The sequence below is a fragment of the Engystomops pustulosus genome, chromosome 3, assembly GCF_040894005.1.
Source record: "Engystomops pustulosus chromosome 3, aEngPut4.maternal, whole genome shotgun sequence".
In the NCBI taxonomy this organism is placed as follows: domain Eukaryota; kingdom Metazoa; phylum Chordata; class Amphibia; order Anura; family Leptodactylidae; genus Engystomops; species Engystomops pustulosus.
The window spans coordinates 150,714,758-150,733,184 of NC_092413.1; the positions used below are offsets into that span (position 1 = coordinate 150,714,758).

At 37.5% G+C, this 18,427-nt stretch overlaps 1 protein-coding gene across 1 annotated transcript in view; it reads left to right on the plus strand.

The window, feature by feature from the left end:
- Positions 1 to 584: 584 nt before the first annotated feature.
- The window catches only part of CLDN16 (claudin 16), a 31,494-nt gene continuing 13,651 nt past the window's right edge, over positions 585 to 18,427 (plus strand). Inside the window, exons 1-3 of the mRNA XM_072139565.1 lie at positions 585 to 743; positions 4,880 to 4,982; positions 10,832 to 10,996. Coding sequence (XP_071995666.1) covers positions 600 to 743; positions 4,880 to 4,982; positions 10,832 to 10,996 — 412 coding nt within the window. The 5' untranslated portion in view covers positions 585 to 599. The remainder of the gene's footprint in view (positions 744 to 4,879; positions 4,983 to 10,831; positions 10,997 to 18,427) is intronic.

Here is an 18,427-nt window from a genome sequence, read left to right on the forward strand (position 1 = left end):
TGGTAAACACCTTTAATCATTTATTTTTAAGCAGCTATTAAAACTTAATGCAAACTTGACCATACATTAGTAAAAAATAATGAAAACACCTGGTGTCCTTCTTTCTAGTCTAGATGGTCCTCCGGTTTTATTCAGTTTCCCCCATTGGGTCTCTCCTTAAACTGACAGATATAGGTCAGGAATATTTCATGTTTTTTTCTGAAAACATTCAGTAAGTAAATTCACATTGTCATGGACCTAAAAAACTCAGTAGAGCTGTGAAGCAATCCCAGTCAATAATTAACTGATCTTACTGATGTAAATGTCTTTCTTTTACATATCCCCCATCCTACTCCCCTATGCCTAAATATCTGTGGTTCAATGTGAACTATACTTCTATTTTCTTTTCAAACTCAACATCACATGACTACGGCGACTGTTTTTTGTCTAATAGCCTATATCTTTAACTCTGTAGTAGAGCCTCTTAAATCTTTATCCTAGAATCAATCTTTTATCTTACCTCCATCTACTATTAGGCACTTAAATCGTTTAACCTAAGCATTATCTCGCATTTTAAAAGGCCAATTTTCCACTTTTCCGGATGTATGTAGACTGATGGTATGGACACCTCAAGTGCCGGTCTTGGCATGGTGAGGAACCTGTCCCAATACATAGGATTTTTTCTTGCTTTTGTGTCTGCTGGGTTTCTAATTGTGGCAACTTGGACTGACTGTTGGATGCAGAATGCAGATGACTCTCTGGAGGTAAGACATAATAATTCTCCTCTAATACAAGAATTACCCTGTAGGATTTTCATTGAATAGTAATTCTTTATATAGCTCAGTAAGTGGTGGGTAGTGGATACAATATTCTCTAAATACATACTGCCAGGAAATGCAATAATGATGTGCATTCAATTTCTGTCCTTTAGAATAGATTGAAGTCTATTCAGTCTTTGTCCCATGAGCTATATAGTCCTGAACAACGAAGTAATAAAACCCATATCCTGTTTATCAGCATAATTATGTTATATCTCGCGTATGAAAAGTATTGACATGCATTTAAACTTGAATCAAAATTATTGATAGCACATATTTGAGTAGCTTTCTTATTAAACATGTTCCATTCCTGCTTAATATATTCTCTGCAAAAGCCAAAAGAAAGCTCAATTTTAATCCATAAGGTTTATACAAGTTTTTTTTCATTATTTCCAAAAAGGCCTCAAAAAGTAAGTAGAATGTTCAGTTTTCTGCACAGGGTTTAACCAATATAAACTTTAGCTGATTGATACAGAGTTAGGCTATTTTCATACTGTCATGAAAAAACTTCAAAAAACAAAAAACCTCCCGCAGCTGGGTTCTTATTAATAGACTTCCAATTCTTGTGACCAATGCTGCCTGGATTGCATCTCTGAAAACTTGTATGAGGATAGGTAAAAAATGGTTCCAGCACCGGAAAATAAAAATAATGACTTCCTTTATTGGATTCATCTTAAAATGACAGACAAAGGGTACTGCGACCCCAGGCTGCTGACGTGTGTCCTGGGCAACTCTTCCTGTAAATTTTTTTTGGCTTCCTCCTATCCATTACAATTAGAAATCTAAAATAACTTCTCTCTACAGATATTTGTAAAGTCTTTACAAAGTGTAGCTTGTAAAGCGCTGCGCAATTTGATGGCACTATATAAATAAAGATTGTTATTATTATTACTCAGACTTTTTTTACTGCTTGTAGGACACTTTAACACATAGTTTCTGTTCTTCAGTCTGCTGAACAGTTCACAAAATGAAGTTCTACAAAAATAGATACTTTTAAGATCGTTCAGAAACCATGTATGCATATAAAGCAAATATACTGTATGCAAAGTTAAGTATCCCTGCACAGTAGAATTTCTTTATAAGAAAGGGTTAAACCATGAAGGAGCATGGGTATTTTGTAAGGTAAATAAAATCAGGAGGTCCTGCTCTCCCGGTCTTCATTTATTTATCCATACTGTACATCAGTGCTTTCAAAGGATATCATAATAATCAAAGAATGCTGAACTATGTTTTCTTAGTGAAACTTAGCTTTAAAATTCAGCAAAAATATGAGATCACATGTCAAAATAACACTGCTGTATATCTTATTGCAGTTCATATCCACCTATAAAATTAAAGGTTTTGCCATTACTGTTCCAACGGGAAACAAATCAGGGTGTTTTATGGGGGGTACAAAGGCTCCAGATCCTTACAGGGCCAATGTGGAGTTCCAATATGAGAAGACAAGTACATTTAGTTGGGGACCGGGTAGACATCGGGCATTGGAGTGCAGTAACTTAAGTCTCTGTAACAAACCCTAGTTTATTTCGACAATTAGTAATGGACCAATATTGAGGATTGTCTGTAAAATACGAACATGAATGAAGATGAATTCAGCAGGACTAGTGTTACATACATGCCTATTGAATAATGGTCTGCATTTTTAATACAACTCATGGTTTGTTCTATTTTAGAATAGGACATAATGTACAATAAAATTTCCTTGTCAATCATTTTAAATCTGATGATCCTCTAAGCCAATGGGGAAGACACATCTAAAGCTTATTAGCAGGAGATCAACAGAAGAAATATAGTCTGAGAATAACAGGGTCTAAGGCTTTATCCAAAAATTGTACTAGTCTTGTTACTACTAATGATATTACCCATGTCTGCAATGACAACAGAACTAATTCTTTTAAATTCAGTTAAAGATCCAGAATGATTGGGTATTCTAAAGCATGCATTGTGGAATAATAATGATGATTTAAACTTTATAGGTAATAACATAGTATATTATAGTAGAGTAGAACAAAATAATAACCTTTCCTGCTATAGACAAAGGCACCTTTGCAAGGTATTGGGTGTAACAGCCTCATTAACAGGTTTCCTAGTTAATGACAGCTAATTTTCTCACGTATCTGGGAGTCAAAGCTGTTCCAAATCCCTCCAAGTACAGGCCCCAGGCATTAATGTGTGATAGAGTGGGTTTCCTTCCCTGCCGAATGACCTCAGAGACTTTTTACTTTGTACATGCAGGTAAATGACCCATAGCTGCACAGCTCCTGCTGAGTTATAGAACTACATCACATCTCTGGAGGGTGGAAAGAAGTTTTCAGAATGTTCAGCCACCGATGTATTCTGCCAGTTTCCTATTATATTTCCAGCACTAATCTCGTTGAGGTGCCAGGATTAGAATGTGCTCATTTGCTGCAGTAAGCAATATGAATATTGATTATATGGAGTAACATGGTCCACCGGGGAGACATTATTTAATACACCCGCTATGAAGGGATTTATAAAATGTGTAGTAGTCAGGCCGCACAGTCATTATGAAGAATATCTAGCAACAGGATGCATATTAAAACACAGGCCTGCGCTGCTTGTTGCATATTTTTCCATCATGGCCACCGCTGTTTCTGAATTAGTATTAAAAACCTGCTACTGGCAGATTAATATTTAAAGACATTGTAAAAATTATAATTACAAAGAATGTATATGATTTACAATAAATGTTATAAAAGGTTAACTTGAGTCTGGTGGTCATATAGGCAATATATAAGGTTTATGAGAATAATTGATGCTGCTCATAAATAAAGTGACACAACAACATGGCTAAATATATAAATCAATTTATAAAACTGTTTCGGATTCACACAGGGGCTTGAGTTCATTGCTATTTATTGGGTCATACATGATACCTTTATAAAGTACTCCATGCCTGGATATTTTATTGGACAATTTCCAATAAAAACCATATCTATGTAGTAAAAATTTTCTAGAAAAACCCTTTAAAAGCTTCAATCTACAATATACACACTGTGGGTTCACATAAAAAATACAGATATTTTGTTAAAGAATGTTAATAAATCTTGTTATTTTAAAAAGATGGTCATGCAACATCAAAGGGTTTCTCCAGGAATCTTAATCAACCCTATAGTGCACTTACCTTTCTCTGCCTACCAGTTCCAGTGGCTCAGCGATCTCCCTTTCTTCAGGGCAGGAAGTGTTGGGTCAAATATTGGCCTCAGTGTTACCCTTAACATTATTTGCTTTGCGTCACTTGCCCGCATCTGTTGACACTCACTTACCTCGACTCCCACTTACCTAGATGGCATCTCTGAAGAATAGAAGACCACTTCAATGCTGGAACTGGAGCTTGGGGAATGATTTTTACCCTTTTTATGGTTACCCTTGCACTGACCACCAAGTTGGCTCCAGGATGCCTGTGTTATACAGGCAGTCCGCGGGTTACGTACAAGATAGTGTCCGGAGGTTTGTTCTTAAGTTGAATTTGTATGTAAGTTGAAACTGTATCTTTTATAATTGTAGATCCAGACAAAAAAAAATTTGGCCCCAGTGACATTTGAAGTTTAAACATTTTTTGCTGAAATGGGACCAAGGATTATCAGTAAAGCTTCATTACAGACATCTTACAGATGATTATTGCAATCTGGGACTATAGTAAAGCATTCAGAAAGCTTCACCAGAGGTCAAAGGGGTCTGTCTGTAACTATGGGTTGTCTTTAAGTCGGGTGTCCTTAAGTTAGGGACCGCCTGTACTTGGACCACAACACAGGTTAGGGGTAAATAGAAAGCACTGTACCTGTGACTATCAACCTAAAGATGACCTTAAAACTATATATTTACATTATAGTTACAAAAAGACATATGTCCATCAAGTTGGATGTAAGGGAACACAATTCTATATAATAAAATAAACATCAACCCTTTTGGAGGTCTCTGCTGTCCCTAATGGGACCAGCTCCTGAGGCAGGTTATTCCACAGGTTAATATCAACAGAATATATCAATCTTTGTTTTTCATTTACGACACATGAAAGCAAAAAGTTGACATATTAAAGGCATGTTATACTTTTGTTATAGGTGAGTACCAAATGCCGTGGTCTTTGGTGGGAATGTGTCACCAACGTATTTGATGGAATCACAACCTGTGATGAATATGACTCCATATATGCAGAACACCCATGTATGTATAGCCTTGGTATAGATCATTTGCTAGTTTTTACTTTAGTAGTTTTGCTCAAATCAATAGTACAGTATTTAAAACCACACTATAAAAAATATGGAGCTACAGTACAGTACTATAATGGACTGACTATGCCAACATTTAAACATCATTGCACATATGTCTTTTCACAGTTGTACTCCTTACTTCCATATTTACTAAAAATTATGTGAGATATATCAGGGTGGTCAGTGCCTCTTGATGTATCCAGCGTGGTGGGCGAATGGGGTTTAAATCAAGGATGAGTGCACCATGTACAAAATGTATTAACATGTCGACCACACCTCTTACCTTTGCCACAACCATGCCAAAAGTACCAGTTCATAAATAATTCTGTTGGTAAAATTAATGTACCGTATTTTTTGGACTCTAAGATGCTCCTTACTATAAGGCGCAACCCAGATTTAGCCTTCCAAAAAAAGAAAAATTTACTTTAAACCAATTAAAATATCCCTGTTGGTAGCCCTAAAGCACAGCACATACAGCACTGCTACACCCATATATTTACACACACACAGCTCATCGATACACAGACAAACAGAAATAGGAACACACTTACCACTGCTGCATACACTGAACACTACTATACACAGAGGGCACTGCAACATACACACACACTGACGCTACTATACATATGAATACATACACCATCTACTATACAGATATAAGGAACACACTGGGAAGTGCTACACACATGAATACACACACTGCTCTGCTATACACATATAAGGAACACTCTGGGAAGTACTACACACATGAATACATACACAGCTCTGCTATACACATATAAGGAACACTCTGGGAAGTACTACACACATGAATACACACACGGCTCTGCTATACACATATAAGGAACACTCTGGGAAGTGCTACACACATGAATACACACACTGCTCTGCTATACACATATAAGGAACACTCTGGGAAGTGCTACACACATGAATACATACACAGCTATGCTATACACATATAAGGAACACTCTGGGAAGTACTACACACATGAATACATACACAGCTCTACTATAGACACATAAGGAACACTCTGGGAAGTACTGCACACATGAATACATACACAGCTCTACTATACAGATATAAGGAACACACTGGGAAGTGCTACACACATGAATATACACACTGCTCTGCTATACTCATATAAGGAACTCTCTGGGAAGTACTACACACATGAAGACACACACAGCTCTGCTATACACATATAAGGAACACTCTGGGAAGTGCTACACACATGAATACACACACTGCTCTGCTATACACATATAAGGAACACTCTGGGAAGTGCTACACACATGAATACACACACTGCTCTGCTATACACATATAAGGAACACTCTGGGAAGTGCTACACACATGAATACATACACAGCTATGCTATACGCATATAAGGAACACTCTGGGAAGTACTACACACATGAATACATACACAGCTCTACTATAGACACATAAGGAACACTCTGGGAAGTACTGCACACATGAATACATACACAGCTCTACTATACAGATATAAGGAACACACTGGGAAGTGCTACACATGAATATACACACTGCTCTGCTATACTCATATAAGGAACTCTCTGGGAAGTACTACACACATGAAGACACACACAGCTCTACTATACACATATAAGGAACACTCTGGGATGTACTGCACACATGAATAAACACAGCTCTGCTATATACACATATAAGGAACACAGTGGGACCTACTTTACACATGAATACACACACAGCTGTGCTATGCACATATAAGGAACACACTGGGAAGTAATATACACATGAATACATACACAGCCCTGCTATACACACATAAGGAACACTCTGGGAACTACTCTACACATGAATACACACACACACTCTGGGAGATCGGATGAAGTGCTATTTCAGGGCATCATCTGATCTCCATTACAGCGGTCAGGAGGGTGTGGCAGTGCTGGATCCTCCTGACCTTCAGTCTATAAGACGCAGGGACTTTTTATCAAGATTTTTTCTTGCTAAAAAGTGCGTCTTATAGTACAAAAAATATGGTACATTATATGTTTTATAAAACACTACATAAATAATACATCTTTGCTCATATTGTTATGAAAGAGTCCATATTTTATTAAACGTCTGGCCTAACCAAGCAGAAAATCTATCACAGTTTGTACATACGTCACTTCTATAAACAGACGAGGTATCAAGAATAGTTAATTAGACAACAGATCCACTTTCCAAATTGAAATTGAAGATCTTGTACGATTTAATTTACATCGCCACAAACTGCACTTCTTCAAATCAATCTGCTGTAATGGGCTTGACTGTATTAAGGTTCTCAATTACAAAGCCACTCCATCATAATCAGAGGTGACTTCAAATTTTATTTACATCGGGCATGTAATTCCACTGAATGCCAGATCCACTGACTGACAGATCAATGAATTAACCCAACCAATTTGTGTTCTTCAGAGAATTCAGTGATGTTCTAAACCACAGTGAAAATTGCTTTGTGGTTGAACAGACTGCTGGTCTAATGTATATTAGATCATTTATAGTGTGTTTTTTTCTACCAGTAAGGTATAATATGTTCATACACTAACTTTTATATCAAAATTTCCTAAATATACAATTACAACTTTTTAATATTCCCCTTCTTAGAGTCAGATTGATAGCCTTATAAACGATACCCTGTCTCTACTATATATCAGTGAGTATTGTACCCCTTGAACTTAACAATTTACAAGGTTCTTCTTTAGAGACAGAATTTTGGGGCAGATTTATAAAGCTGTCTAAAAGTCAGAATATTCTTAGTTGCGTCTGGCAACCAATCACAGCTCTCCTTTGTTCATGAGCATTGGTAAAATGAAAGCTGAGCTGTAATTGGTTGCCATAGGCAACTAAGAATATTCTGACTTCTAGACAGCTTGATAAATCAGCCCTTTTGTGTTATTTTGTATTTGTTATTCAGAATTACGCATTGTAAAATGTGAAGGATTCCCATATCAGCAAATAAATGTTATTGTTTGTTTAATGAAAAGTTATACAATTTTCCCCTATACTTTCTCTATCGATTTGTCATGGTTTTCTAGATCTCTGCTTGCTGTCCTGCTATAGAAAGCCTCATTGTTTATTTCCAGTGGAGAGAAATCTGACCATAGTCACACAGGTGTACGGCTCGTTATATTGATATAGATAAATCAGAGCTGTGTGGTATGATGAGCCATGCACCTGTCTGACCATGGTGAGATTTCTGTCCACTGGACGTAAACATAGACATAAACATAGCTTTCTATAGGACAACAGCAAGCAGAGATCTAGAAAACTGTAAGGAAGTACATTGGAAAAATGTATAATGCAAACAATAACATTAAAGGGGTATTCTCATTACAGAAAATTTATGTCATTCTTTTTATTATAAAAAGTTATACAATTTACCAATATACTTTATGCATCAATTCTTTACAGTTTTTTAGATTTCTGCTGAGTGTTAATCTATGTATTCTATGGAAATTTTCTGTTTACTACTAGTGGACAGAAATCTGACCATGGTCACACAGGTGCACGGCTCATTATATCACACACCTCTGATTACTCTCTGTGATACTAACGAGCCGTGCACCTGTGTGATCATGGTCAGTTTTCCTCCTACTGGCTGTAAACATAGAAGCTTTCTATAGACTCACAGCAAGCAGAGATCTAGAAAATCATGAGAAATTGATACAGAAAGTATATTGAAAAATTGTATAACTTTTTATCATAAAAACAATAACAATAATTTGCTGAAATGGGAGCACCCCTTTAATTTGCCAAAATGAGAATACCTCTTTAAGCATAAAGTGGAATTTTTGTTGGTGACGTGATCAAAAAAATATATATAAATTGTCACTCGTCTATTATTTCTAAGAATCACACAAAAAGATTAATTAGCCTTTATTTTCACATTTGTCAAGTGTAGATATCAACCAAAAATAAAAGGTGTTAGTTACAAAATTATCTATACGTATGTTGTAGCTATAGGGGTGTATATGTGGCAATAGTCACATCAGTACTCAATCAGTTTTATTTTTGGAGGAGAAAAGAGGAAAAGAGCTTATTTACAGTTCTACTTTTATTGTTCTAAATGGGAGAGGCAGGGCCCCACTGCAGACTTGTGGATGCGGCTCTCTTTCCCCCTTAAAAATCTAGATATTTGTACAGTTACAATCACACACATTTTTACACTCATATATACAAACATTTATACTTATATACACATACAGCATACATACACCATATACACACATACAGCATAAACATACATACATTAGATAAGCAGTACCATATACACTCATGCAGCTTATACACATCACATATATACACATACAGCAAATACACACATACATAAAATACTATATACGGACACACAGCATATAGACACACATACAATATATGCACACCACACACACACACACAACGTATACATACCCAGTACTCAAGATGCCAGAGCCACCTGACATTATGAGCCCCATAACAGCTGCTATGGCTGCTACCCCTGTAGTTATGCTCCTGATTTGGACATTTGAGAAATTTTTTAAACCCACTCCCAGAGTTGTGGGTGAAAGGACTTTACACCTTTTGCTTTATACCTTTTCATGTGATTTGTAGAAAATGCTTTGACATTTTACATGAATTTATCAGTATTCTTTTGACTTTTAGGTTAATATTGCCAGCCAATCGATTTAGTCCAACAATAATTTAAAAAAGAAAGGGAGTAAAATTTGCAACAATAAATACCCCCCCCACACACACACACACTTATTCAAATGAAAAAAAAAAACATTAAATAAAAAGCTATCACGGCCATTAAGTGGGAAAACTGCTACAATAATGTGACACAGAGAGTCATTTTGATACCTTAATGACAAGTAATGAATGATTTATAGTGGCAGAAATATAAGACAATCACCCTCTGTGTCCATGTTCTGGCCCTGACTATATGTTTGATATTTAACCATTGCCACAAACCGCACCAATTAATATTCCAGAAAAGTTACTGAAAAAAAAATAAGACCATGATAAGTGACAGACGTCTGACAGGTTCAAATGTTGGTCTTTTTAGTCAATAGATAATTAAAAATAATCGGGGGGATCTATTAAGGTGTTTTGAACACCAGTTTTAAATTTCCCCTCACCGGCACACCGACACTTGAATCTACTAAGAGTAAGAAACCAGTCATTTTTTTTTACATATTTATATATTTTTTTTACAATTTTCAATTAAAAAAACTGTTTTTACCCCTATCTTGCAGATAACTACAATTATTTTGTTCTTCTACATTTTGAAATCTAAGCTTATGTGATTAACCCGCGTGTAGATCATATACTTTTTGTTTGAATCGTGTTGATAATTTTATTTCCTGTTCCTTTGACCTTGTTTCCTTTTACTGTTTTAGCTATTAATGTCTTAAAAGTTTATGTTAGCCTTGGAGCCCCTTATATAATAATTCCACAAAGATATTGAATCTCCAAAACTACAAGATACAGTATAAACCGTTATCTTATCCCTACATCTATCACCACTGGCCCAGATCCAGTCTATTGCTCTAAACATAATTCGGCAAACGCACATCAAATTTACTGTAATTTCTGTATTGCAAAACATTACCAGAGAAGTATAAATTGCAACCATTTTTTTTTTCAAAGAACAATAAAGTAAGACAGATAAAATGGCCCAGATTTATTATTCATTACAAAGCGTAATTTTATTCTTCATAATCATCAATCATTCAATGCAAACTGGAAAGTAACTATGTATACTCCTATTTTTCTGTTTCTTCCAGTGAAATTAGTTGCGACACGTGGTCTCATGATAACAGCAGATATTCTGGCAGGGTTTGGCTTCATTTTCCTTCTCTTGGGGCTCGACTGTGTCAAATTCCTTACAGATGAATCACACATCAAGTTAAAAATCTGTTATGTGGCTGGAATTACCCTCATTATTGGAGGTAAGGCTGTGATAATTAGAGCATGCTAATGGAAATCATAATATCAGTGTGTCTAATGTATGTATAGGGCTGAGTGAGAGGGAGCTTAAAAATGGCTCCATAGTGTAGCTGTAAGTAGTTCTGTGAACAATGGATACATCTTATAACTTCACATTAACCACTGAAGTGCTGCTCCTTCCACAGTCTTAGGCTACATTCACACGATACATTGACGCCAGGGAGAGGAGGAGGGAATGAGTGCTGCTCACTCTCGCCCCTCCCCATAGTAATATATGACGCATAGCGCCGTATTCCGGCGAAAGATAGGACATGTCCTATCTCCCGGCAAAGGAACCGTACGGTGCCGCACGTGTGTGCCACCGTACCACTCCCGTAGGGCGCCGTGCACCCATTGCCATCACAGCAGGGCAAAAATGCACATTTGTCACATTCATTTTGCTGTCCAGACCTACTACTTTGGGACAGGTATCAAGTAGATGAATTTTCATAAATTTGCCAATTATATGAACTGTTTTGGCAGTCCTAAAATGTCTTGCATTTGTGCCATAATTGTAAAAGATCCAACATTGGAATTGTTTTAAAACAACAGTTTATTAGATAAAACTGATCAAAAAGAAAGGGAGGGATACAAGAAGGACACATGAGCATTTTTGTTTAATAAATGATATTAAAAAGTTTACTATTATCATCTGCACTGTTGATTTATGAGTTTTTAGTATTAAGTTATACTTATGAACATCAAAGCTTAAAACACAATCTTTGTATGTCTGTGGCCTAAGGGTGCCAATACACAGGAGGAGAGATTTATCGATTTGTTTGCACCAGAATTCTGGCTTTAATTGTGCAAAAAACAAACTGCCAAAATTGCACTACGCCATATTTATCGAAGATTTTAGACCATTTTTTGACACTTTTCCTGACTAGTGTGACAAAATGGCTGTGGTCTCTTAAAAGAAGGAATAGTCTTTGATCTAAAAGTGTGGCAAAAAATGTAAGTCAGTGCACCAAAAATTTTCACAGTTAACTAGACAAAATAATATATGTAATAAGTGTTACTCGACAGTTTTAAACTACCCCAGCTTTATACTTCAACACAGTGATAATTCTGGTGCAGCAGAAGATTGTTCTAGTCATACTGGTCTGAGGGGGAACACTTTAAGAAATCTCCCCCAGTGTGCCTTGGAGTTGGTAAATGCATAAGAATTGCCAAACTGTGCCTTTTTATTTATACCACATCAAGTAGAGGTGTAGCCACCTCCAAATGCACACATTGGAGTGCCAGCGTATGATAATGTTGCCGACCCTTCTACATAGCCTGATACATTATGAGGCTCTAGCATCTTTAGGTATTGGGTAAAGTCTATACAGAGCTTATTTTTACTCCAGGTCCTACCTTACTTAGAAATGTTATGCAGCATATGAACTTTCATTATTGAACGTACATACGCTGCAGTTGTGTGCAGGCATGGGACAGGAATGCCCCGGGCCTGCCCAGTCTGACGCTGGCCTCATCCCCTCCCTTCATAGGGGCAGCTCGGTGGTTTAGTGGTTAGCAATACAGCCTTGTAGCACTGAAGACCTTGGTTTAAATCCCAGGGTCAACATTTGCAAAGAATTTGTATGTTCTCTCAGTTTTTGCGTGGGTTTCCTCCAGGTCCTCCGATTTCCTCCCACACTCTAAAACATACTGGTAGGTTGATTAGATTGTGAGCCCCATTAGGGACAGGGACCGATTTGCCAAGCTCTGTGTACCGCTGCGTAATCTGTGTGCACTAAATAATGGAATTATTATTATTATTCACACCCATCCAAACCCCTCCAAACCCCTCTGGCGGGGAACTGGAGTATAGGGGAAAGTAATTGCAAGTGCCGGCAGATCACCAGGCATTTGTGTTTATCTCAGGGCTTCTTTGCCAGTTTTCTGTCGCAGCATTTTGTGTAGCATCACTTAAATGTGATAAAAGGTACACTACAGTGGTAGTAATGCCCTTGGCCTCGAGGCTTATTTAAAATTTACTTGTTAATATACCGTAAGTATATGTCAACTGAGAAAACAATAAATGCACTAATATATAATTGCAATATCTTTCTCATAATTCAAGAAGAAGGGTCCCTTTTCACAAACACATTAGTAACAACAAGCAATTGCGGGTTCCACAGTGATATAGAAATGACTGTGTGAGAGCCCTTTAAGATAATTATCATGTAAATATATAATTACATTACATTCCAATGTTTGCTCTTTAGTGTCTATGTTTTCATTCATGTTAACAGCTCAGTTTCTTAACTCTCAAGTTTTCCCTCATTAAGTAAAGAGCCTGCTATTATAAAAGTGATGGCTTAGATTGTACTGCTTCTATTACAGGGAATGTAAAGTGCATCAGACCTTTGCATCTCCTGTAATAAAACAGGGTGTAAAAAGGAAAGGAAAAGGACTTAAACCTTAAAGTGGCCAGTTTAAAGTTATACTGCCAAATTAGAGGCATAATGCCTGGCTGAAATACTGCACGGCTACTTTCTGATCATTCTTCATAAAATAGCCAACTGTATTCAGTCTGTGCAACTGGTGTCCCCTACTCTTGGAAGGACCAGTATAAAGGACACTACGCACACAAAAATTAATAAATTCCAGTTCTACCTCACCACATGGAGGCAGTATAAAACAGAAGACAGACTCTGTGCAATGGAGGAAATGCTGGACTATCATGGAGTAACTTGAGAAAAGCATGAGAACCCAACACATATGTCCAGCAAACAGCGTAACCACAACCAGGCACAGCTGGGTCAGACTGGGTAAGTAGTGGTGAACCAACCCTGTGACATCCATGTGGGCTAAGGCCCTGCCTATAGCAGATTAAGCCTCCCCGATAAAGGCAAACCTGCTATCTGGAAACCAACTAACCTAACCTAATGGACCTCAGAGACCCTACAAGTTGACAGAGAAGACTCATTTCGTCTAGCAGCTACTGGATTATAGGTGCAGGGAAGTAAAGAGCGGGTGGCGCACAACAAGACCGGGTGATGGTTCCAATAGGTTTTCTTTTTATTTAAATCATAAAAGGTACACGGAAGACACACAACGCGTTTCGGGGATCTGTGGTCCCCTTTTTCAAGTGGATTAGTGATCTGTTAGTTGACAAAGAACAAAAGTATACATACAAAAAATAAGAATTGGTACAAGGGGCTACTGGTTGATGTAATCGGTGAAGGAATAGCAGGGGGTAATATAGGTGAGAATAAATCAGTTTAAAAATATATGGTATGGATCATGATATGATATGAAAGTAATTGCATAAAAGAACTAATAAATAAAAAGTTAAAATCCAGGTCACACGGAATCTGTGACCTGATCTCAATAGGGCATCATTGATAAATGAGAAATATATAAAAAAATATATAAAATATATAAAAACGTAAGTCCATACTAATAGATAGGGGAAAAATACATAGATTGGGGGACTGTAATAATCAATTATTTCATTCATTATTGGTTAGTAATTGAGAAATGTATAATAAAAAACAAGAAGATATATATGACATATAGAACATAATAAATCCATAATAAATAGTAAATAATAAATAAAGTGGCACTTAAGAATCAGGTAAGATCAGTGAAATAAGAGATATGGGATCGATATATAGATAACTGAATAAATAAATAAATAGATAATTTTATAAGTATATGACCAAAAATAATTATATAAATAAATAAATGATCAAAAATACATGGCCAAAGGTAGGTAGTTGAATAACTAACTAACAGATGAACCTATTCTTATAATGAGGGGTCCCTGTTTGAACTATATGGGGTAAGGGGATGTGACTTACCGAGCCCTGGAGAAGCGTGAGGATCGCTCCAGGCGATCACATGCTGGTATATATGACAGCGAGTCTATCAGCATTGGCGGGTGAATGTGCGCTGTGCGCATGCGCACTAGCCTGTGGGGAGCCAAGAAAATGGCGTCCCGCATAGCGGCGTCATATAGAATCTAAGTGCACGGGGCGATTCACTGCTATGTTAGTGAATCGGGTGCCGGTACAAAAAAGAAGGTTATGAGGTTTAGAATGTTTGGGAGGTGTGTTAATCAAAGAATTTGAATGGAATGCTGAAAAGGAAGTATATAATTTGTTGAAAGAAGGGGGGGGGGGCATATTGAATTGGATATGCTCAATGTTAATAATAATTTAAACGAATACATGGATTATAAGTGATAAGAGCCCATATAGTGAAATATAAAATATATAATATATATTATATAACAATCGGCGGTGGCCAATAGATACTAGATTGGATATGTTTAAGGACTCATAGATCTAAGATATAGTATATAAACATGAGTAAATAAAAATAAAAAATGATAAAACATTTCAATTGAATGAATGAATTCATAAGTCAGTGAATCATAATAGATACATAATTTGATGACCGATCACAAATAGGTTGTGGATATATCTATATATACATATATATGAGAAACATACACACACGCATATAATATAATATAATCACATATGCATATGCATACATACATACACACACACACATATACACATAATGGATTAATTGATTAAAAATTCATTGTTGGCTTTTGAGGTTAATTTGACAAACCATTGGTTATCAGTACGCGGTGGGGGAGAGAAAGAGGGGGATTTGGTGGTGGTATGTTAGAAATTATCTTCAAACATTTCGTTGAGCCCTGCTGGGTGGAGACTGTTCAATTTAAAAATCCAATACATTTCGCGTTTACGCAATTTTTGGAAACGGTCACCGCCGTCTTTGGGTATGGATTCAATGGGTGTAAGTGTAAAAGCTGACATATTCTTATCGTGACAGACTAGAGCGTGTTTAGAGACACTGTGTTTGGTATATCCATTTGTTATTTTGCTTCTGTGCCCATTCATTCTGGTGCGTAAAGTAAGGCAGGTACGACCTACATACTGTAGGCCGCATGTGCATTCCATCAGATAGATGACATAGATAGATGAACAGTTGAGAAATTGATGAATTTTGAAGGTTTCTCCGGTTTGATTGCTAGTGAAGGAGTTTTTTCGGTGTTGGATACTCATGCAGCATTTACAGTTCGCCTGGCCACATCTAAAACTTCCCGTTGTTTGTGGAAAGAGTGATGTTGTTATTGCCGGGGATAGAAAACAAACTAAAAAAACTCAAAAGGGACAGAATAGACTTTCAAACTGGGAACATCAAGTTCTGGCAGAAAACTGAAACCACAATATCTAAAACCAGGACCCCCACTAACCAGGTTACTCACATCAATACTAACACGAATCCCAATACCCATTTACCTCAGGACTCACACTTTACAAATGTACCCACCATGGACTTCAAACAAACCGACAAGCCCCCCTTTAACCGTCAAAAACAACACCCACGAATCAACAGATTCCAACACGATAAAACCCGCAAAACTTTCGTCAATACCAATAACCTTAGAAAACCCAAACCCACATATAATCATTACCCAAATAGAACGCACATCTCCACTACAAACTCAGACGCACTTTCCACCAACCATACATCCACATCCACCCAGCCGTTACCCACAAACCTCCCCCCATTCCCCTTGACTCCGTTACTAGAAAACCCAGATACGCCTTTATTCTTCACCCCCCCGAACACCAATCAACCACATCGACTGGAAACTGGCCAGCCCCTTGGCCTACCCCCAACTACATTTAGCAACATAGCTCATGATGTTTCCTCCCTTCTAGATCTCACTACACTCGAGGAACATACCTCCACCTCCAATTCCCCAGCGAATAATACCAGTCCGGACATTGAACCTCCTATCACCACCAATTCTGCCCCCTACATCCCTCTACCTGAAACCCTCACCCCCACCATCCCACTCGACAAAAGTCCAATTAGACTCAACACCATCCATCATTTTTTTCAACAAGGCTCCATCAAAAGCCATCAAACGATTTGGGGGAGGCCCAAATCCGGCACTGCTGGAACCACAGACCCTAGTACAGAAGGTAAAGAAGAACAAGAAGCTGAAGTAAAAGTAAAAATATTCAATCTTTCCTCCCACATCTTGGGACAAAACGAGATGTCTCTCCTAACAAAAGGGCTCTCCTTTTGCCCAACAACAAAATTCAATGAATTTGATTTATTTAATGATCTCCATGCCTATGTCAGAAAACTGACCCTCACCCGCCATTTCAACATCCTAGCAGACAAACCTATCGATAGGGAAGCCCCCACCAAAGAAAACCTAGGGGACTTATCTCAAACATCCCCACCCTCTATGGAACCCCCAGTCATCCCTACTAACCTCAGACCAAAATCTAACTTTTATCCGACACACCATAGAGGGAGTCATATCGACACCTTCCTCTCCATGGTGGAGAACGATTTTAGAAACATAAACAAAGGTATAAAAATTAAACATAATCTCAAACCCACAGAAAAATCGGCCCTCAAGAATTTGACGGACAATCCCAACCTTGTCATCCAGAATGCAGATAAGGGTGGGGGGATAGTCCTACAAGATAGAGAGACTTACCTGTCAGAGGCCTTGAGAATCCTTTCCGATAAGGAATTCTACGATATCCTACCCACAAATCCCATAATTCATTATACAATGGAATTGAAGACGTTACTGAATAAAGCCACCACATCTGGGGTTATCAATAAAAAAGAAAGAAACTACATCTGGGTAGAAACCCCAGTTACCCCAACATTTTATCATCTCCCAAAAGTTCACAAATGCACAAATAACCCACCCGGTAGACCCATCAACTCGGGGATCTCATCTCTAACTTGCAACCTCTCTCATTATGTGGATGTTTTGCTCCAGAAACATGTCACTCAACTGGACTCCTATTTACGGGATTCCACCAGTGTCCTACTAACACTAGAGAAAATTAAATGGGAACCAACTTACATGTGGTTAACCCTGGACGTCACAGCCCTTTATTCTAATATCCCCCACCAAAAGGGCCTTGACGCTGTACAATACTATCTAGACAAGGACCCCATAATGCCCACTCAACAAAGTACCTTTATTATTGAAGCAATCAACTACATATTAACCCATAACTATTTTTCCTTCCAGAATATCATTTACAGACAAACAAAAGGCACAGCTATGGGGACACGTTTTGCCCCTAGCTTTGCTAACCTTTATATGGGCAAATTTGAGGAGGACATGATCTATAAAAATAATATCTGGAATTCCAACATCATATTGTACAAGTGCTACATAGACGATTTACTCATCATATGGAACGGTCCGGCCACCTCCATTGACCATTTCATCAAATACCTGAACAACAATAATTTGGGCTTCACTGCCACCCACTCCTCAACTAAACTCGAATTCTTGGACCTACACCTGTCCATAGAAAACAACCAAATTGTCACCAGCACCCATTTCAAACCGGTAGACACTAACAGTTACCTAGATT